A 22,729-nucleotide genomic window follows, 5' to 3' on the forward strand; every position below is an offset into this window, starting at 1 on the left:
AGATCTCCAGAGGAGATGAGGTCAGTGATGGTCTTGGAAACGGTGGCTTGATGTTCGGCAGTGGGGTCATGGTCCAGGGGAAGGTAGGAGGAGGGGTCGGAGAGTTGGCGTTCAGCCTCCGCTAGGTAGAGTTCGGTTCGCCAAACAACTGTGCCACCCTTGTCAGCAGGTTTAATGACAATGTTGGGGTTGGATCTGAGAGAATGGAGTGCTGCAAGTTCAGAGGGAGGTAGGTTGGAGTGGGTAAGGGGCACAGAGAAATTGAGACGGCCGATGTCTCGCCGGCAGTTTGCAATGAAAAGATCTAGAGAGGTTAAGAGGCCAGAGGGAGGGGTCCAGGTAGAATGAGAATTCTGAAAATGGGAGAAAGGGTCAGCTGTGCGGGGGGAAGACTCCTAGCCAAAGAAGTATGCACGGAGACGAAGGAAAAAGAGCTCAGCATCGGGCCGAGCTCAAAATTCATTGAGGTGGGGGCGTAAGGGGATGAAGCTCAGGCCTTTGCTGAGGACTGATCGTTCGGGGTCAGAGGGGATAGTGAAAACACAGCAGGGGGTGAGATTGGAAAAAGGGATGGGGTCAGAGGAAAGTGAAGGGGAAGAAGGTTCCAAAGGGGCATTGGTGTCCGAGTTGTTGAAGCTTACGATCCTCGACACCTGAAAGGAAAAAAAAAAGTTTTTTGTTAAAGTGCCAGATGAGGCGAAATATGAAATGGAACTGTGGACCAGGACAGCTGAGATAGAGTGAGTTGGTGCTGCTGAAGAGAGATCGAGTGTTCATGTGGCGGCTCATGGCATGGCAGCATTCCACCCCCCATTTCATTTGCATTTAGATATCGTCTCAGGCGCTTTGGAGGAAAAAACAGGGAGTGGGGATTGCGACGATGGGATCTGGGGTCGTGAATGAACAAGCAGCCGGTGGTGGTGCTGAAGGGGATGACTGTAAACAAATCTGAGGCGATTACTTGAGGCCGGCCCCAATGTGCGTGTATTCGCGGTGGCTGCATCCTCGCTGTGTGGGTAACTGGCGGTGTGAGGTGTGGGTCGCTATACTTACAGTAGTGACTTGGAGGCTGGCTCCGCCCGCCGGATGTCTGAGGCGAACCGAGGGAGGCACCAGAAAGGAAGGGAAGGCAGGGGGGAGCGAGAGAGCGAGAAAAGTCCTCTTGCTTCAGCCGATCAGAGAGGGATTGAGATAACCCCGCAAAAGGGTGTCCAGTGAAGGCCGGCGGTGGGAGCGTCACACGTTAAAACAGGGATGGGCAAGGGGATATAAAATTGTCCATCACTCCCGCCCCACCACACACAGCCCGCTCGAGCTGGCGGTTCCAATTTGAAACCTGCTCGTGGCAACGCGGGCCAGGCACAGCAGCGCGCGGCTGGCAGCGCGCCCTTGGCTCGAGCCGGCCGGCCGTGTGTGTGCGCGCGCGCGAGCGGGGGAAAACAGCGTCGGGCTTATTCCTGTCAGAGGAAAGGCGGCATCCCCCCAATCCCATCCCAGTCCCGATCCGTCGGTGCTGCGTTTGCCTTCCCCTCTCCGGACATGGCCAACGAGAGTAGCCGGACGCCCGAATCTCGACCGGTGCTGTCCTCCGAGCAGGATCAGAGCTGTGGCCTGTGCGGCAAAATGGAAAAACTGCTGCTGTGCGGGCGATGCAAGCGGTCGTTCTACTGCAGCAAAGAGCACCAGAAACAGGACTGGAAGAAACATAAGCAGGTCTGCAGGGACGCGGCGAGCCGGCAGGGCCGATCGGCGGGCGAGGACACGCGGAGCGCTTCGGCGAACAGCAACCACCACCTGCCACCGCCGCCGCAGCAGCCACCACCGGCACCTGTCAACGGACAGCAGGCGGAAAAGAGTGAAGAGCCAGTGGCGGCAACGACAGGCCATCTGCCACCCGGCATCAGCAGTCGGAGTCACTGGGGGTCGCGCGCACTGAGCGGCAGCTCCCAGAAACTGGTGCTGGAGTACATCGTGCCGTGCATGAACAAGCACGGCATCTGCGTGGTGGACAACTTCCTGGGAGAAGAGACGGGAGACAGTGTGCTGAGGGAGGTGAAAGAACTGCACCGGAGTGGCCGCTTCACCGACGGCCAGGTGGTCAACCAGAAAGGGGACTCGTCCAGGGACATCCGGGGCGACCAGATAACCTGGATGGCCGGCAAGGAGCCCGGCTGCACGCAGATCGGCATCTTAATGAACAACATGGACGATCTGATTAGGCATTGCAACGGGAAACTGGGCAACTATAATATTAACGGCAGGACGAAAGTGAGTACACCGATATCGTTCGGGTGTACATGTTTTGTAAAGTTTTATGTTTTGTGCAATGAAACGTGGACCTTAACTAATGTATTTCACAGTAACGTTCTGATGAAAGGTCATCGACCTGAAACGTTAACCCTGTTTCTCTCTCCACAGATGCTGCATGACCTGCTCAGTATTTCCAGCATTTTCTGTTTTTATTTTAGATTTCCAGCGTCCGCAGTATTTTGCTTTTGTAACAGTAACGTGTTTGTCTTGTCGCCGTTTCCCTATCGCTGTCCTTCATTTGCTTAAATCTATTTTAAGCATGTATTTATTTGTTTATAAACCAATTCTGTATAAATTTAGCATACGTGGGTTATTGCAGTTTAGACGAATTGATGCTTTAGAGGAAATCTGAAATTACAAGTACTTTAGGGCTAGCCTAATCCCGATGTATCCCACGCAGACGCGTGTGTTTTAATACTGGCCTTTAAAGTCTCCTTACCAACATTGTTTTGCACAGCTATCCCTCAGTGTACTAAATGTATTTACATTCAGAGGTTGCTGCGCAAGTACGTTAGAAGCAGGTTGTACAGCGGAACTTCTCCCCTCATTTTTCAAGTTTCTGATGGATTTCTTTACTGTAACACAAAATATTTAGCACAATTCAACTTCCTCATCAAAAACTAAATCATGCAGCACAAATAGGGGTTCAAACAGTTATTATTGACATGTTTTTGGTGTTGGTATTTTATTAGTTGCATATCCAGACAGCTTTGTGGTGACTGCCCCAAAACACTTAAAAATAAATTTAATTACAGCAGAGGTTTGAGAAACAATTTTTGAGGGAGTTTCTGACCCCATACCCTCTCCATCACAAAGACTGCCAAGTTCCACCACCTTAACATTTCTCCTTTCCGTTTCTGCTGCTGAAACTCTCATCCATGCCTTTGTTACCTTCAGAGTTGACTATTCCAGTGCTCTCCTGGCCGGCTTCCCATTCTCTACTCTCCAGAAACTTTGACTCATCCAAAACTCTGCCCCTATCCTATCCTGCACATGTTCTGCTCACCTCTCGCCCCTCAACCCCTCCATTTTACAATTCTCATTTTTGTGTTTACATTCCTTCAGTCCCTTGCTCTTCTGTATCTCTAACATCCTCCAGCCCTAACAACCCCTCCCCACTCTCTGTGACTCTTGCATCATTGTTTATTCCCCCCATGTCTCTGTGAAGTGCTTGGGGTGTTTTTCTACTTTAAAGTTCTATGTAAATGCATATTGTTGTCTTTAATAGATACAGTGTATAGTATTCTGCTAATTGCCTTACTGTAATATTTAGGGTTTTTTGTGCTCTTCTCCTGCCTCCCTATAATTCTAGTATTGTGTTGAGACACATGGAAATTAATTGCTGATCCTCTAACTTATGATTTTACTTGGGGGTATGGGGGGCATCTCAAATGTTCTTGCTCCCCCATTGATCATCATTTTTGATGGTGGGTAATCATCATTCCCTTTAATTTTTTGTCTGTTTTCCAATTGGATCTTCATTCTACTTTGAAATGAACCACACATGCTCCCAAAGATTGCCACAATACGTTTGAGAAGAAAGCTTCAATAAGCATTTGGAAAATATGTCGAATACTATGTACCTTGCACAGATCATATTGGAATTGCTTTCCAGTGACTCCAGCATGTTGTGCCACAAAATTAGACTGTTTTCTCCCACAATTCCTCACATGGTGAATTTCCAATTTCTGCGACAAGCCACTGGAGCCTACGCTTTGAGCCTCACCAGCTAATAAGAGCGCTGTCTTTTTTTCTTCCTTGAATGATTCGTGGTTCTGTGGGAGTTGCACAGGGAAGGAGCATTTTAAAATGAGGTGGAAGAACACTTGGAATGGCAATTTAGTTCAAAAGACAAACCCATAGGTGAGATCAGAATTTTTAAGGGGATATAATAATAATTCAACTTTGTTGTCATTGTACAACAAAATGTGATCTTGCAAGCTCCCATGAGTCCAGTACAAATAACATTAACATTAAACGTAAATAGCACCGTCCTGGGAGAAGCAAAGCCGCAGCTGCGTCTGTGTGCGCTGCCATTCCATTTCCACCATTCCTCCTGTCTGACAATCTTCAGCCTAACGCCCGGGCCTGCTCACCAGCCACCCCTCCCGGGGCTCCTTCCGTGACCTTCTCACCAACTGCCCTTCCTCGGGGCTCTTTCTGTACCTGGTCTTCCCTGATGGTCACCCCTCCAGGTACTAACCAGGCCTGGCTCTAGCTTAGCTTCCAAGCCTTACCAGTGACCCTGACCCTGTCCCTAGTCCCAGGAACAGGGCATTCTCTGCATTGTAACATAATTGTAAATGCTGTAAAGGAGATATCTGTGCTTGTATCTTTGTCACACTTGTTACCACAATTTGTTAGGCAGCCTAAGAACAAACAATTTGTGCATGGTATGGTGGGTTATTTTCCTTATTTAAGGGGTGACTGGAAAATAACAATATTTGTATTTTAGTGCACAACAAAGATGTCTAAAGGGACTTCTTTTCTGGTTTAAACTTAGTGTTATTCTATCGAGCACCTTATCTAAGAAGTGTATATACTTTATATTGAAAGATAACTTGCTGTGGAGGCTAATTCATTTTATATTCAATATTTAACATCTTTTCAAAGAACTCCAAATCATATGGCATCCTTTCAGTACAAAATGTACTTTTGCAGTATCTGAGGCAGTTGATAAATCTAAATAATCCTTTAACTTGTCAGCTGGCCAGCACATATTGACCTGGTCATGTAGATCCTTTTGTGCATTCCATTGAATGTATTGTCATGATAAGAATATAAATGTTGTTATTCTTCAGTTCAATCAGCTTGTAAACCGTTACAGATAAATAGTTGATGTTTGCTCATGTTAACACGTTGTGCAAAATTCGGAGCAGATATTTAACTGAGACAAGTTCCTGTAACATTCTTCAGTTAAATATCTGCTCATTGACTGTTGCTATGCTGCCTGACATAGTTAACTGAGACAAGTTCCTGTAACATTCTTCAGTTAAATATCTGCTCATTGACTGTTGCTATGCTGCCTGACATAGTTAACTGAGACAAGTTCCTGTAACATTCTTCAGTTAAATATCTGCTCAATGACTGTTGCTATGCTGCCTGACATAGTTAACTGTGGAATGTTCCTGTAACATTCTTCAGTTAAATATCTGCTCAATGACTGTTGCTATGCTGTCTGACAGCAAGTTGCAGACATTCCAGAACTCCCTTCACTTCATCATTGGCAAAACCAAAACCTATTCAGCTCTTGCCAGATCCTTGCAACTGAGCCCCCTTTCCCAGCTACTCATTCAGGCTGAACCCAACAGTATACTGTTTGAGTCTGAACTAAGTTTCAAACCTTCCCTCTGATTCATCAATTTTTTCCAGAGTGGAGGACAAAAGAAAAAGCAGCGTAAATCCTAGAAGATTGCTAAGCTATTGGAACCAAAGAAGTTTACAGCACAGAAGGAGGCCATTCAGCCCACTGTGTCTTTGCTTGCCCTTTGCTGCTGCATTCCCATTACCCCAGCCCTCCCCATAGCACTGTATGTTCCTGTGCCTTAAATGTTCATCCATTAATAGATAATCACTCCTTGTGGTACAGCATTCTAGTGTAAAGTCATTTCTCCAATCTCCTCTCCACAGTCTTGGTGACAATTTTAAATTGATGTCTCCCCAACCAGAGGAAATGGTCTTTCCCCATTCAACCCAGTGTATTTGAGTAAGCAGTAAAAATAAATTAATACCACTCCCTGGAAGGCCTAAGGACATGATTTGATGGCAATATTATATATGGTAAATATTCCTGAAAGAACTAAGAGGGCCTTTAAATTACTGTTCTGATGATATATGTTTCACTTATACAATTACTACTGTATTGTGGCTGCACCAGGTAACCAAGACGCCCTTTATTGTCATTCCTAGTTTGATTTGCTTTTTATTATGATTCAGTAAAGCTTTTTGAATATTTTTTAAAAACACAAAGAAGACAGAAATTAAAGTTGATGTATTCTTGAATTTCCTACTCTGGAATTGTACCTCAATATTACCGAATGGCTACCCTAAACATGAAATCTGAGAACTGATCTTGCATCAATTTCTCTGCCTTTTATGCTGCCAATTGGAACTGGAGTGGCCCTGCTAAAAAGGCCTTCAGCTCACTGTGCAGATATGGTAATATTTCAATGCTTTGGACTGAAGTCACTTCAGGAGTAGGATTTTTAGCTGTAATGATTCAGAGGCAGAATAGTGTTAACTGGCAATGTCCATTTCCAGATTAATCTTTCTTTGTCAGCATGCATGAAAGCTTGCAATAATTTGCGAATACACTAACATTTTGCCACTTCGATGCTCTTCTGAGAAAACAGCATAAATAGTGTTCCTCCACTGAATTTTTTCAAGTGATTGGGCAGAACATCACAGCTGGTGAGTACAGAAGTGGACAATCCCAGCCAGTAGATTCAAGTGTTCTGGTTTCAATATAAACAAGTGGTTACAGAATTTTGTGCATAATCATTTGAGGAAATAATAGTGATGAGACTGATCTGTAGTAGTGCACCTGAAATTCCAACGTTCTGGTCTAGTCACTGCAATGTTGTAATACTAGATATTGTTTAAGTTGTATTTCTTATTTAGCGATTAGTTCTGTAATGTAATGCTGATGGTAACATTTCTGATATTGGATTCTACCAACAATATACTATTCAAAAATATTTAATTTAAAACAGTTTTTGTCCAGCTTTTGCTACTCCAGGAATGTAAATCTTGCTGGGCTGAGCAAACCATAATGGGAGCGATTGCTGTGTGTTTCTGGTAACCTGCAGCTGGACTCTTACTTTAGAGTGATCAATATGAAAGGCTACCTATTGTGTTAGTGATCCAGGACCAAATGGATTTGCGCTGTGCAAAATCAATAATATTTTTGCAAAGTATTTGGAGGGCTGATTGTAACTATTTATTTGCGTCTATTTTGGGAGGAGAAAAATGTATTTGGTAAAGTAGGTCCTTTTACATGTGTTGATGAAATCAATCTCCTGTCTCTGCCACCTGTCAAGGTGTCAAGTGCAATGAGATTGGCTAGTCTTAATCCAGTTCCCAATTGGCCAGGCCCCACACTGTAACAGCAACTAAAATTTGGCACTCGTCCACACAAGGATAATTGGTGTAAAAAGGAAAGGATATATCACACTGTGGTAGTTAGGAATACTTTTTTGAGGTTGAGGTTAATGCATATTACTGTATTAGGGGCATAGAAACATAGAAAAATAGGAGCAGGAGTAGGCCATTCGGCCCTTTGAGCCTGCTCCACCATTCAACATGATCATGGCTGATCCTCTATCTCAATACCATATTCCTGCTCTCTCCCCATACCCCTTGATGCCTTTTGTGTCTAGAAATCTATCTATCTCCTTCTTAAATATCTTCAGTGACTTGGCCTCCACAGACTTCTGTGGTAGAGAATGCCACAGGCTCAGCACCCTCCTGAGTGAAGACATTTCTCCTCATCTCAGTCCTAAATGTCCTACCCCGCATCCTGAGACTGTGACCCCCTCATTCTAGATCCCCCCCAGCCAGGGGAAACATCCTCCCTGCATCCAGTCTGTCTAGCCCTGTCAGAATTTTATACGTTTTAATGAGATCCCCTCTCATTCTTCTAAACTAGTGAATACAGGCCTAGTCGACCCAATCTCTCCGCAGAAATAGCTTTATTGAAAACTTCAGACATTTGACTCTTGTTGGCCTGAGAATGCTGAATACTGGCAATCACAAAAGCAGAAAATTGCTTAATTCCCCAGAACTGACACAGTTCACCCTGATGAGTGCATATTCAACAAAAGCACGCTAATTACATCCGTCTGTGTGGTGGGTTTAGTAGGGTGGATAACTTTGTATATTGAACTTCTATCTTGTAGTCAGCAGTTAAACTGTATAGTATGTTTTTCCCATTCACAGTAAATGTTCTGTTTCCTTGAGTCCATTGAAAGAATTAAGTACCAAAGTGAAAGTAAAGAATTAGAGAGAAAGACATGCAGAGTAGATTTCTAGAATTAAAAAAGAACTTTGGTAGTTCAGAACAATAGGAGACAAATTTGTCTGCAATTCCCTATTTGATAGAAAGAAAAAAAGAACTTACATTTTGAGATAAAGAATAGATTTGCCTTTCTAATCTAGGCTTTATTAACTTAAAAATCCTGTAGCACATCTTCAACACCCAGTCCCAACTAAAGGCTGGAAAGAACTGAATTTAAGATGGCCACCACAAATCACATGACATCAACTACCAATGAGATTACAGCATATATCCCAAGGCAGGAAACAAACAACCAATCACAATACTTCTTACTAAACATAAAGAATAATCACCACACATTTATATAGCATTTTTCATTCAGTCAATTAATTACTTTTGAAGTGTAGTGATTGTTGTGGTGCATGCAAATATGACAGCCATTTTGTGCACCGCAAGGCTCCACAAACAGCAATGTGATAAATGACGAGATAATCAGTTTTTATTGATGTTGGTTCAGGGATAAATGTTGACCAGGGCTTCGGGCAAACTCCCCAGCTCCTCTTTGAATAGTGCCATGGGATCATTTGCATCCACCTTGAGCAGGCAAATGGGACCTCAGTTTTGCGTCTCATTCGAAAGATGGCACACCCGAGTGCAGCAGGTTCTCCACTGAGCCAAGGCTGATCTGTTCCACATCTCTGTGCTGATGTTGGGGAAACATAAGGTAGTGCTTCTCCATAGAGATTTTGTGCTTCTTCACAAAATCCAGGCTGACACTCCAGTACAGTACTGAGCAACGTTCCCTCTAAGCTGCACAGTTGCACTGCTGGTCCAGCGCAGTCTGGAACCGGCTTTTCCATTGTTAAATTTCATGCATGCGCAAAACTTTTTAACTTGGAGGTCGTGCACCCAAAAATAAATTAAGGGAAACTTTGGTACTGAGGGAGTGCTGCACTGTCTGAGATGCTGTCTTTTGGATGAGACCTTAAACCAAGCCCCTCTCGGGTGGATATAAAGGATCCCATGGCACTATTCGAAGAAGAGCAGTGGAGTTCTCCCCGGTACCCTGGCCAATATTTATCCCATAACCAACATTATTAAAAAGCAGATTATCAGGTTATTATCTCATTAGTGTTTTTCAGACCTTGCTGTGCACAAACTGGCTACTGTGTTTCTCTACATTACAACAGTGACTACATTTCAAAAGTACTTAATTGTCTGTAAAGCACTTTGGGACATAGAGGTTGTGAAAGGCTTATATGAATGCAAGTCATTCAGGTCTTTTTTTTAGAGCAGGAAAATTGGTTGGCAATTTCAGGTAACTTTCATACATCTTTCAGTAGATGGCTTAAGGTTATTGGCAGTCCTGGAAATGGGTCACTTGTCTGTCCTTTTGCTTTGTACTATCATACCTTTTGTCATTTAATCACTCCTGCCTTCCACCCTATCACATACCTTTCCTTTTGTTCTTTCCTCCCCTCCCCCCACTTTCCCTGCCCCTGCACTTGCTTAAAATCTGTTACATCTCTAACTTTTTCCAGTTCTGGCAAAAGGTCATCGACCTGAAACGTTAACTCTGCTTCTCACGCCACAGATGCTGCCTGAACTGCTGAGTATTTCCAGAGTATTTTCTGTTTTATTTTGCTTTTGTGTCACTTGTCTGTTTGTCTTGTTGACATTAGAAGAGTGTGTGTTGGAGGTGGACAGAACCTAAAAAAAGGGAAAAATGAAATGGTTAAGGATAGAAATAATAGAAACATTAAAGACTCCAAAGAGTAAAATAAAGGTCGGAAAATGAAAGGGCAGGCGACCAGCTTAACAATAGTTGTTTCCTAACAATATTAAAATGCCACATGCTTAGTGATTGTAATTAATAGAATGATTGCTATTTGGAGCTTTTAATCCTGAAATATCTGTATTACTATTTTTTATAATTCTGTTTATTAACTATTTATTCACTTTCCAATATACACCAGAATTCCATGTAAAGATGCTTATACTTGTTCCACTATGAAATTGGACACCTTAGCAGGTGGTTTGACATCTTATGCAGAGGCCTTTGGTTTGAGATTGAATTGCTTACATTTCAAATAGATTTTAGATCATGTACTTTAACTCTTTGTAAACAGTATCATATGAATTCAATAAATATTCTATTGCCATTGGTCTTTTGGGTGTATAGTGTAATTGAAAATTATTTCCATATAGAATCATAGAACGATAAAACACAGGAGGCCATTTGACCCATCGTGCTTGTGCCGGATCTTTGGTAGAGCTATCCAATTAGTCCCACACCCCTGCTCTTTCCCCGTAGCCCTGTAATTTTTTTCCCTTCAAGTACTTATCCAATTCTCTTTTGAAAGTTACTATTGAATCTGCTTTCACCACCCTTTCAGGCAGTGCATTCCAGATCATAACTTGCTGTGTAAAAAAAAAAGGGTTTCCTCATGTCACCTCTGGTTCTTTTGCCAATTACCTTAAATCTGTGTCCTCTGGTTACCGACCCTTCTGGCACTGGAAACAGTTTCTCCTTATTTATCAAAACCGTTCATGATTTTGAACACCTCTATCAAATCTCCTCTTGACCTTCTCTGCTCTAAGGAGAATAACCCCAGCTTCTCCAGTCTCTCCACATCAGTGAAGACCTTCATCCCTCTACCATTTTAGTAAATCTCTTCTGCACCCTCTCTAAGGCCTTGACATTCTTCCTAAAGTGCAGTGTTCAGAATTGAACACAATGCCCACCTGAGGCCGAGCCAGTGTTTTATAAAGGTTTAGCATAACTTCCTTGCTTTTGTACTCTATGCCTCTATTTATAAAGCCAAGGATCCCATATGTTTTTTTTATTAGCCTTCTCAACTTGTCCTGTCACCTTCAAAGATTTGTGTACATACACCCCCAGGTCTCTCTCTTCCTGCACCCCCTTTAAAATTGTACCATTTAGTTCATATTGCCTCTCATCATTCTTCTTTCCAATATGTATAACCACAGTTCTCTGCGTTAAATTTCATCTCCCATGTGTCTGCCCATTTCACCAGTCTGTCTGTCAGGGGTGGGCAATTATTTGGGCTGAAGGGCCACTTAATAAGTTTTGGTGAGGTGCTGAGGGCCGCACATCAATGGTCCCCCTAAAGTGCGCGGCCGCGCGGTCACCCACCAATCACAAGGTCTCGCACAGGCTGCTTACCAGCTCCTGCCACTGGAAGAGACACTGCACATGCGTGGCCACACAGCAAAATTAAAGGGACCGCGCATGAAAAAAATTAGAGGGAGCATTGCTTAAACATAAACATTGCATAAACATATATTCAGATAGTAGTCGGATACCATCTTAAATACACAAAATGTAGTGTAAAATAGTAAAATCTTCCGTTATTAAATGAAAGAAATGATTAATCAATTGATTTCATGTTGTACTGAAAGTCTACGTGGCTCGAGTCACAGGCCCTGCAGACGTGAGAGGTGTTCTCTTTTTAGTGTGATGAGTACGGGAGCCTGAGGCTTCGCAAAGCCTGAACTACAAATGTGTTACCTAGAGTCCTTGTGCACCGGGATCCACTCCCATGTCTAAAATGGCGTTGAGAAACCCTCCTGCCACTGTACTCTGGGTACCGGGAGAGGAAAGACTCAGCGCATCTTTGGTAAAACTAAAAGGTGTCGGGGTGCGGTTTGTTCAGGGCTCGGAGCACGTGGGGTGAGGTCTAGGAGAGGAAAGACACAGCGCCGGTCCCTTCCGTCGGTAAAACTAAGGCATCGAGACGAGCAGCCATTCGACGGAGGAGGAGCGTCACAGCAGTGCCCCCACCAGCCAGCAATGAGCGGCTGATTTGGCGGGTTTTTAGAAAAGTGGTTCACGGAGCCAGACGTTAGGCCAGCTCCGAGACACAAAAGGGAAACGGGCGGGCCCTCACAAGACTCGGACGAATGTGCAGCTTGAGCTCCAGTGGGCCGGATAGAATGAACTGACGGGCCGTATTTTGCCCACCACTGGTCTATGTCCACCTGAAGTCTGTTATTGTCCTCATCATGTTTACTACATTTCTGAATTTCGTGTCCTCTGCAAACTTTGAAATTATGCCCTGTATACCCAAGTACATGTCATTAACATATATATCAAAAAGAGCAGTGGTCCTAATACCAACCCCTGGGGAACGTCCCTGTATACCTCCCTTCAGTCTGAAAAACAACTGTTCACCACTACTCTCTGCTTTCGGTCCCTTAGCCAATTTCGTATCCATGCCATCACTGTCCCTTTAATCCCACGGGCTTCAATTTTGCTAACATGTCTATTATTTGGCACTTTCTCAAATGCCTTTTGAAAGTCCATATACACAACAACCGCAATACCCTCCTCAACCCTCTCCGTTACTCCATTAAAGAACTTAAACACAATTTGCCATTAACAAATCTGTTGACTTTCATTTATTAACCCGTACTTTTTTAAATGCCAATTAATTTTGTCCTGGATCATTTCTCTAAAAGTTTCCCCATCACTGACATTAGGCTGACTGGCCTGTAGTTGGCAGGTTTAATCCCCCTCCCCTTTTTTAAACAGCGATGTAATATTTGCATTCTTTCAGACCACCCCTATATCCAAGATTGTGGCCAGAGCCTCTGCAAATTCCACCCTTATTTCCCTCATTAACCTTGGATGCATCCCATCTGGACTGGGTAACTTTTTTAAGTTGAGGACTGCCAACCTTTTAAGTACCTCCTCTTTAACTATTTTTATCCTATACAGCCTCCTTTTTTCCTGCTATATTGGCAGTATCCTCTTCTCTAGTGAAGACAGATGCAAATTACTCATTTTATACCTCAGCCATGCTCTCTGCCTCCCCAAGAACATCTCCTTTTTGTTCCTTAATCGGCCCCACCCTTTGACTACCCTTTCACTATTTATGTCTTTACAAAAGACTACAGTATTGGGTTCCCTTTTATGTTAGTTGTTAACCTATTCTCATACTCTCGCTTTGCCGCTCTTATTCCCTTTTTAGATCTCCTCTGTACTTTCTATATTCAGCTTGGTTCTCTACTGAATGATTGAACCTTACATTTGTCATAAGCCTTTTTTTTCCTGTTTCATGTTAACCTCCTATATCTTTAGTCATCCAATGAGCTCTAGCTTTGGATGTCCTTTCTTACCCCCTCATGGAAATGTGTCTAATTTGTATCTGAACCATCTCCTCTTTGAAGACCTCCCATTTTTCAATTACTGTTTTGCCTATCAATTTTTGATTCCAATTCACCTGGGCCAGATCCCTTTTCAGCTCACTAATGTTAGCCCTCCTCCAGTTAAGTATTTTTACACTTGATTATTCCTTGTTCTTTTCCATACCTATTCTAAACCTGATATTATGATCACTGTTCCCCAATGCTCTCCCACTGAAACACGCTCCACTTGCCCCACTTCATTCCCCAGAACTAGATCTAGCACTGCTTTCCTTTTTCGTTGGGCTGGAAACACAATGATCGAAAGTTTTCTTGTACACATTTCAGGAATTCCTCCTCCCCGTTGCCTTTTTCACTGTCATTATCCCAGTCAATTAGTAGGATAATTGAAGTCCTCCATTTATCTCTGTAGTTCTTGCATCTTTCTGTAATTTGCCTGCAAATTTGCTCCTCTATCTCCTTCCCACTATTTGGTGGCCTATTGTATACACCCAGTAGCTCCTCTATTGTTCCTTAATTCTAACCAAATAGATTCAGTCTTTGACCCATCAACTTCATCTTCCTACTCCAGTGCTGTAATAGTTTCTTTGATCAATACTGCCACTGCCCCTCTGTTTTTCCAACACCGCCTTCAGTGTGCCAGTGCAGCCTTCGGTTGCCTGAGGAAGAGAGTGTTTGAAGACCAAGGGCTAGAAATTCAGTAGGCTTTGCGCCCAGTTTTCGCCCAAAGAGGGCTTTTGCGCCACCTGCTGAGATTGCACCGATATTCAGCGCTGCGGTAATGGCGGCGTTAGCCAGTAGTGCTGCGCCGCCACCGATGACGTCATCGGTGTGCGGAGTGCCCCGCTACCGCCCCGCTACCGGCCCGACCGCCATATTTAGTTGCGGCCGCCTCTTCCGCAGCGGCCGCAAACAGCGATCTGAAAACGGGGCCGTCCTGCAGCCTTAGTGGGGCGAGTTAAGGCGGAGGTGCGGCCGGCCGCTGTTTCGGCGGCCGCCTGCCCGCACCTCCTTCCCCGGCCTCCTCCACCCTCCCCCCGCGGCATTGCCGGCTGTTTTCCGGGAGCCTGGCACTTCTCAGTGGTGCCGGGCTCATTTGCCGGCACTAGCGAGCGGCGATCTCGCTGTTGCAGGCACCTCCCCCTTAAGAGAGGGAGGAAGGCCTGCAGTACCGCAGCCTGCCGCTCCGCAGCGGGTGGCGCTGCGGCACCTAGCGCGCCGAAATTCAGTTTCAGCGCCCCAAGCGGGGGCGGCCACACCCTTGAATAGCGGCCGGCTTCGACTTGGGGCGCTGAAACTGAATTTCCGGCGGGCGCAAGTGGCTCCGCGCGCAGCGGTAACTTCTGGGCGCAAGCGAGTTGGCGGGCCCAAACTGAATTTCTAGGCCCAAGACTTCAAACTCGGCACTAAGCTCATGGTCTACAGGGCAGCAGTGATACCCGCCCTGCAGTATGCCTCAGAGACATGGACCACGTACAGCAGGCACCTCAAAGCACTGGAGAGGTACCACCAACACTGCCTCCGCAAGATCCTGCAAATCCATTGGCAGGATAGGCGCACCAACGTCAGTGTTCTTGCTCAGGCCAACATCCCCAGCATCGAAGCTCTGACCACGCTCAATCAGCTCCGATGGACGGGTCACATTGTCCGCATGCCCGATACGAGACTCCCAAAACAAGCACTCTACTCGGAGCTCCGGCACGGCAAGAGAGCCCCAGGTGGGCAGAGGAAACGCTTCAAGGACACCCTCAAAGCCTCCTTGAAAAAGTGTAAAATCCCCACCGACACCTGGGAATCCCTGGCCCAAGACCGCACAAAGTGGAGGAGAAGCATCCAGGAAGGCGCCGAACACCTCGAGCCTCTTCGCCGGGAGCAAGCGGAAGCCAAGCGCAAGGAGCGCACGTCAACCCAAGCACTCCACCCACCCGCCCCTTCAACCACCGTCTGCCCCACCTGTGACAGAGACTGTAGGTCCCACATTGGACTAATCAGTCACCTGCGAACTCATTTTTAATGTGGAAGCAAGTCATCCTCGGTTCCGAGGGACTGCCTAAGAAGAAGATTTTTCCTTCCCCGTCTTTGCTGAATACCTTGCAGCCAGGAATATTAAGTTCCCAATCCCCCCCTTCTTTGAGCTAGGTCTCTGATATTGCTACTATATCATAGTCCCACGTGGTAACTTGTGCTTGAAGCTCACCAACCTTATTTACTACTCTACGTGTATTTACGCACATGCACTCCAAATCGATTTTGGTCAGCCTCGTATTTGCCCCCTGTCTGATCCCTCCTATTTCTGAACTATTCTTTACTCTAGTGCTATTTGTCTCTCCCAGTCCTCTGTGCCCCTTGATTTTTCTTCTCTAATGTTTCATCCTGGTGCCCATCCCCCTGCCAAATTAGTTTAAATCCTTTCCCACAGCATTAATTTGCCTTCCAGTGAGGCCATTTGTGCCAGCTCTGTTGAGTTGCAACCTGTCCACCTTGAATAGGCCCCTCCTGCCCCAGAACTGGACCCAATGCCCCAAGAATCTGAAGTTCTCCCTCCTACACCATTTTTCCAGCCACGCATTTACCTGTCTTATCCTACTATTCCTATACTCACCAACGCGTGGCACTGGGAGTAATCCAGAGATTACTACCTTTGAGGTCCTGCTCTTTAATCTCCTCCCGAGCTCCTGAAACTCCGTGACTGTAGGATCTCAACCCTTTTCCTTCCTATGTCATTGGTTCCCACATGGACCACAACTTCTGGTTGTTTGAGCCATGTAATTCAGAATATTATAGCTGAGTATTGATGAGTTATTACAGAATCATAGAAGTTTACGGCACAGAAGGAGGCCATTCAACCCATTGTGTCTGCGCCGGCCAAAAAAGAGCCATCCAGCCGAATCCCACTTTCCAGCTCTTTGTCCATAGCCTTGTAGGTTATGGCACTTCAAGTACATTTTAAATACAATGAGGGTTTCTGCCTCTACCACCCTTTCAGGCAGTGAGTTTCAGTCTCCCACCACCCTCTGGGTGAAAATATTTTTCCTCAACTCCCCTCTAATCCTTCTACCAATTACTTTAAATTTATGCCCCCTGGCTATTGACCTCTCTAAGGGAAATAGGTCCTTTCTATCCACTCTATCTAGGTCCCTCGTAATTTTATTATTGTATTATTTAACATGTTTGTTTGAATTTTACGTGTCATGGTTTTGTGATGAGTGACTAAATTATTGTGCATTTACAGTTATGGTACTATTTGAGGTGTTTAGCATCAAACCACAGAAATGATCTAATTTTAGCAAAGAACTTGGTGTTCATGCTTGCAGCTTGTGTTAAATGTGTAACAATTAGTTTAGTTAATTGTAGGCATTGTTACAGCAGTTTTTGGGAGCTTGAAATCTTTTGCTGAGATGACTGCAAATATCTCTATCTATCTATACATATTAAAAATCTTACACCTGTGAGCACTTCCTGTCAACTTCTACCATTTATAAATTCCTGAGTCTACATTTATAATCGAAGCTGCCCATGTACACTTGTCATACTGCAATTACACCCTCCTACTTGTGACAGTGTTGCATTGTCACCGCTGGCTGGAGAGTGTAACTACAGCGTGACAAGTTTACATAGGCAATTTCCATGATAAATGTAGACATGGAAATTTTAATGGAATATAAGTAAGGACAGAATGTAAGAATTAAAAAAGTTTGCGTCCCTTGGTCCAATTATCCCACATCCTCTGACTCTTTTAAAGACTACATTTGGTCTTGACTCCCTGTGTGTCACTCCCCAGGCAATTGACTAGTGTTCTGATTTTTTTTAAATTATCTATTTGTGCTTTGTGCTGTCCTTGCATTTTCTCCCCATAGATCCATTACTGCTGTTGCATATTGATCTGGACTATGGTTACTACATGGATGCCAATTAACCCCTAAATTATACTGACAGTAATCGTCTGAGGGTGGTAACAGTCTTTGTTTTTCTAGTCTTTGTTTTTCTTGGCTTTGTTCTTGCTTAGTATTTCCTCTGGTAGTTCAACCAAACTGAGCTGATGAAGATTGATGAAGTTTACTGAACAACAAAACTGGAATTCAAAGTTGGAGTTCTTTTGTTGGGACTCCTATTGTACGAATTACCAGGTCACATTTGTCTGGAACATTTTATGCTTCCACTGGGACCATAGATGAACGATGATCAAGTTCTGTTGTGTTATAGTTTTGTATTATTGTACAGTGTGTTTCACTAATGTTTTTGCTATCATTTCCCACTCACTTGTTTGTTCTAATCATGTACAGACCACTATAATATTGTCACACCAGTGCACTAGACAGTTACAACTGAGATCATTTGGAGCGCCCAACTGCTGCCCTAGCTGAGATTAGCTAATTTCTTAAAGAATGGGAATTGAATCTGAGACCTTCTGTTCTGCATTTCTTTGTACCGTACCAAAAGATGCTGTAATAAATCCGACCCTGACACCTTATAGATGGTGACGAGATTTTTTATTGAGATGATCAAACCAAGCACAAATTAAGACAATTACAATGCATGAGCAATAGTTATAAGAACAGAACAAAATTGTCCCATCCCCTTCTTGAGTAAAGTCGTAACCTGACTCCTCTCCTCTGTAGCTTTACCTCTTTCTTGTGTTAATCCGGCTTCTTCTCTTGTGTTAATCCGGCTTCTTCCCTTGTTCTGAGACAGTAACTCTGAAGTACGTAACTTTGGGCTGTAATAGCTGAGCCTTCTTTGGGTTAACTTTTAGTCCTGCTTCTCATAGAAGCTGGAAAAGCTCCCATAATAGATCTGTGTTCCTATGGGGTTTCGATGGCCAATAACAGGTCATTTACATATTGCAACAAACAGTCAGGTCTTGAAAATCGCTTTACTGCTGCCGCCTTCCTTTTGTGGAAAATGGGTGCATTCTGTGCAGCAAAGTGGGCAGCATAACTCATTAATCGAATCGCACACTTCAACTTTAATTTTCTTTTGTTAACTAATGTCTCTTAAGTAGCTCGACGTCGTCCAATACGGTTCATCCGTCCCCCTCAAATAGGAAATCAATTTCTCACTACCGACCAAATCACTCAGTTTCTTTTGGACAGCTTCTGTCACAAGCGCCATTATGGTTACTATTACTACCAGCAGATGCTAAAGCTTCTCCGCCCCATCCTGTCGCGAAACGATATCCAACCTCTGACGATAGCAAAATACTGCAGATGTTGGAAATCCGAAATAACAACAGAAAATGCTGGAAAAACTCAGCAAGTCAGGCAACATCCGTGGAGAGAAATTTGAGTTGACGTTTCGGGTTTGACCCTTCTTCAAAACTGGAGAGAAAAGGAACTAGATCGAAGGCAGGGCTGCGATCGGACAAAAGAATAAAAGAACCAAAAGAAGTAAAAGAGATTAGAAGCTAGACGAGATGGTAATAGGCTGTGATTAGGTGTAAAGTGTACTGGCAGGGCAAAAGATAGCTGCCAGGTGTGAGAGAGAAACAAAAGGAAAGGGGGGGGGGAAAGGAAAGGAGTGGAAAAATATAAGTGAAAATGAAATAGGGGCCGAGGTTATGATCTGAAATTGTTGAACTCAATATTGAGACCGGAAGGCTGCAGAGTGCCTAATCGGAAGATGAGGTGCTGTTCCTCGAGTTTACGTTGAGCTTCCGTGGAACAGTACAAGAGGCCAAGGACGGTGAGGTCCGAGTGGGAATGGAGCGGTGAATTGAAATGACAGGCGACCGGAAGCTCAGGGTCACCCTTACGGACTGAACGGAGGTGTTCCGCAAAGCGGTCACCCAATCTGCGTTTGGTCTCCCCAATGTAGAGGAGACCGCATCGTGAGCAGCGAATACAGTATACTAGATTGCGAGAAGTACAAGTAAATCGCTGTTTCACCTGGAAGGGGTGTTTGGGGCCCTGGACAGTGGGGAGGGGGGAGGTATAGGGGCAGGTGTTACATCTCCTCCGCTTGCACGGGAAGGTGCCAGGCGAAGGGGAAGGGCTGTTTGGGGTGATAGAGGAGTGGACTAGGGTGTCTCGGAGAGAGCGGTCCCTGCGGAATGCTGAAAGGGGAGGGGAGGGGAAGATACGTTTGGTGGTGGGATCACTTTGGAGGTAGCGGAAATGCCGGAGGATGATCCGTTGAATGTGGAGGCTGGTGGGGTGAAAGGTGAGGACAAGGGGAACCCTATCGTGGTTCCGGGAGGGAGGGGCAGGGGTGAGGGCAGAGGTGCGGGAGATAGAACTGACACGGTCGAGGGCGGTGTCAACCACGGTAGAGGGGAATCCTCGGTTGCTCCCCTCACTCACTCCAACCTCCCTCCCTCTGAACTTGCAGCACTCCATTCTCTTAGATCCAACCCTGACATTGTCATTAAACCCGCTGACAAGGGTGGTGCTGTTGTTGTTTGGCGTACTGACCTCTACCTAGCGGAAGCTGAACGCCAACTCTCCGACACCTGCTCCTACCTCCACCTGGACCATGACCCCACTACCGAACATCAAACCACCGTTTCCAAGACTGTCACTGACCTCATCTCCTCTGGAGATCTTCCCCCCGCTGCCACCAACCTCATAGTTCCCCAACCCCGCACAGCCCGCTTCTACCTCCTTCCCAAGATCCACAAACAGGACTGCCCTGGTAGACCCATCGTTTCAGCCTGTTCTTGCCCCACGGAACTTATCTCTTCCTATCTTGACTCTATCTTTTCTCCCCTTGTCCAGTCTCTTCCCACCTACATCCGCGACTCTTCGGACGCCCTCCGCCACTTTAACAGTTTCCAGTTTCCTGGCCCCAACCGCTTCCTTTTCACCATGGACGTACAATCCCTCTACACCTCCATCCCCCACCCGGATGGCCTGAGGGCACTCCGCTTCTTCCTTGAACAGAGGCTCGTCCAGTCCCCATCCACCACCACCCTCCTCCGCTTGGCTGAACTTGTTCTCACATTGAACAACTTCTCCTTTAACTCCACTCATTTCCTCCAAATCAAAGGTGTTGCCATGGGTACCCGCATGGGTCCTAGCTATGCCTGCCTTTTCGTGGGCTATGTGGAACAATCTTTGTTCCAGTCCTACTCGGGTCCCCTCCCTCACCTCTTTTTCCGATACATTGATGACTGTATCGGTGCCGTTTCCTGCTCTCGCCCCGAACTTGACAATTTCATTCACTTTGCCTCCAATTTCCACCCTTCCCTCACCTTCACATGGTCCATCTCTGACTCTTCCCTTCCCTTCCTCGACTTCTCCGTCTCCATCTCTGGGGATAGGTTATCGACCAATATTTACTACAAGCCCACTGACTCCCACAGCTACCTGGACTACACTTCCTCCCACCCCGCTTCCTGTAAGGACTCTATTCCATTCTCCCAGTTTCTCCGCCTCCGCCGTATCTGCTCCGACGATGCCACCTTCCACACCAGTGCTTCAGACATGTCTTCCTTTTTCCGCAACCGAGGATTCCCCTCTACCGTGGTTGACACCGCCCTCGACCGTGTCAGTTCTATCTCCCGCACCTCTGCCCTCACCCCTGCCCCTCCCTCCCGGAACCACGATAGGGTTCCCCTTGTCCTCACCTTTCACCCCACCAGCCTCCACATTCAACGGATCATCCTCCGGCATTTCCGCTACCTCCAAAGTGATCCCACCACCAAACGTATCTTCCCCTCCCCTCCCCTTTCAGCATTCCGCAGGGACCGCTCTCTCCGAGACACCCTAGTCCACTCCTCTATCACCCCAAACAGCCCTTCCCCTTCGCCTGGCACCTTCCCGTGCAAGCGGAGGAGATGTAACACCTGCCCCTATACCTCCCCCCTCCCCACTGTCCAGGGCCCCAAACACCCCTTCCAGGTGAAACAGCGATTTACTTGTACTTCTCGCAATCTAGTATACTGTATTCGCTGCTCACGATGCGGTCTCCTCTACATTGGGGAGACCAAACGCAGATTGGGTGACCGCTTTGCGGAACACCTCCGTTCAGTCCGTAAGGGTGACCCTGAGCTTCCGGTCGCCTGTCATTTCAATTCACCGCTCCATTCCCACTCGGACCTCACCGTCCTTGGCCTCTTGTACTGTTCCACGGAAGCTCAACGTAAACTCGAGGAACAGCACCTCATCTTCCGATTAGGCACTCTGCAGCCTTCCGGTCTCAATATTGAGTTCAACAATTTCAGATCATAACCTCGGCCCCTATTTCATTTTCACTTATATTTTTCCACTCCTTTCCTTTCCCCCCCCCCTTTCCTTTTGTTTCTCTCTCACACCTGGCAGCTATCTTTTGCCCTGCCAGTACACTTTACACCTAATCACAGCCTATTACCATCTCGTCTAGCTTCTAATCTCTTTTACTTCTTTTGGTTCTTTTATTCTTTTGTCCGATCGCAGCCCTGCCTTCGATCTAGTTCCTTTTCTCTCCAGTTTTGAAGAAGGGTCAAACCCGAAACGTCAACTCAAATTTCTCTCCACGGATGTTGCCTGACTTGCTGAGTTTTTCCAGCATTTTCTGTTGTTATTTCCAACCTCTGACGTTGGGTTGCAATCGGTGACCATCTAGAGTGTTCGAACCTCAAAAGAACTCGTCACAGTCAGGGTCCTGCTGCAGTTGTCAAATTTGTATTAAATCAGACCCTGACACCTTATAGATGGTGATGAGATTCATTATTGAGATGATCAAACCATGCAAAAATTAAGACAATTACAATGTTCGAGAGTTAGTTATAAAAACAGAACACAATTACCCCATTCCCTGCTTCAGTAGAGTCGTAACGCAACCAGTAGTCTCTTCTCTGTAGCTTTGCCTCTACTACTGACCTCTTATAATCACTTGTGCTTATACTGGTCTTGTAATTGGTACCTACCCGACCCTTTTACCTGGAGCCTCGAAATATGTTTTTCCAACATAACAATGTCAGGGAAGATAAGATTGATTGGTCAGCTTTATGAGTTTAGAGTGCAGGGGACAAGGCCAATCAGCCATGAGCGGCTTATCTCAACAGGCTAAATTCTTGTAAGAGACAGGACATTGTCTCAGAGCTACAGTGACTGATGAGGCTGGTTGACCATGAGCAGCTTCGCTCAACAAAGCAGTCTTACTAAATTTGTTTAAAGACATTACCTAGGACTGCAGTAGCTAAGCTAAGCACAGGTTATTTCAGCATTTTAGTTTTAACTGATTCATTGCCAAGTAGTGTAATTAAAATTAGATTTTTAAAAATTCGTTTATGGCATATGGGCGTCTCTGGCAAGGCCAGCATTTATTGCCCGTCCC

General features: G+C 45.4%; 1 protein-coding gene and 1 long non-coding RNA gene across 12 annotated transcripts in view; one reads left to right on the forward strand and one right to left on the reverse strand.

Moving 5' to 3' along the window:
- Positions 1 to 1,142, reverse strand: part of LOC147112426 (uncharacterized) — a 42,636-nt gene extending 41,494 nt beyond the window's left edge. Inside the window, exon 1 of the long non-coding RNA XR_015079502.1 lies at positions 1,054 to 1,142. This is a non-coding gene — a long non-coding RNA (uncharacterized LOC147112426). The remainder of the gene's footprint in view (positions 1 to 1,053) is intronic.
- Positions 1,143 to 1,315: 173 nt separating this feature from the next.
- Positions 1,316 to 22,729, forward strand: part of egln1a (egl-9 family hypoxia-inducible factor 1a) — a 180,655-nt gene continuing 159,241 nt past the window's right edge. For 5 of the 11 annotated variants that reach the window (XM_085996669.1, XM_085996668.1, XM_085996675.1 and 2 more), the window contains exon 1: positions 1,539 to 2,268. In XM_085996669.1, coding sequence (XP_085852795.1) covers positions 1,540 to 2,268 — 729 coding nt within the window. In that variant the 5' untranslated portion in view covers position 1,539. Of the gene's footprint in view, positions 2,269 to 2,418; positions 10,437 to 22,729 lie in introns of those variants that run through there. The other 6 variants (XM_085996677.1, XM_085996671.1, XM_085996676.1 and 3 more) reach the window with 5 other exon arrangements.

This window comes from Somniosus microcephalus, chromosome 9 (genome assembly GCF_052327205.1).
Source record: "Somniosus microcephalus isolate GS21.2 chromosome 9, FLI_Smic_1.0, whole genome shotgun sequence".
In the NCBI taxonomy this organism is placed as follows: domain Eukaryota; kingdom Metazoa; phylum Chordata; class Chondrichthyes; order Squaliformes; family Somniosidae; genus Somniosus; species Somniosus microcephalus.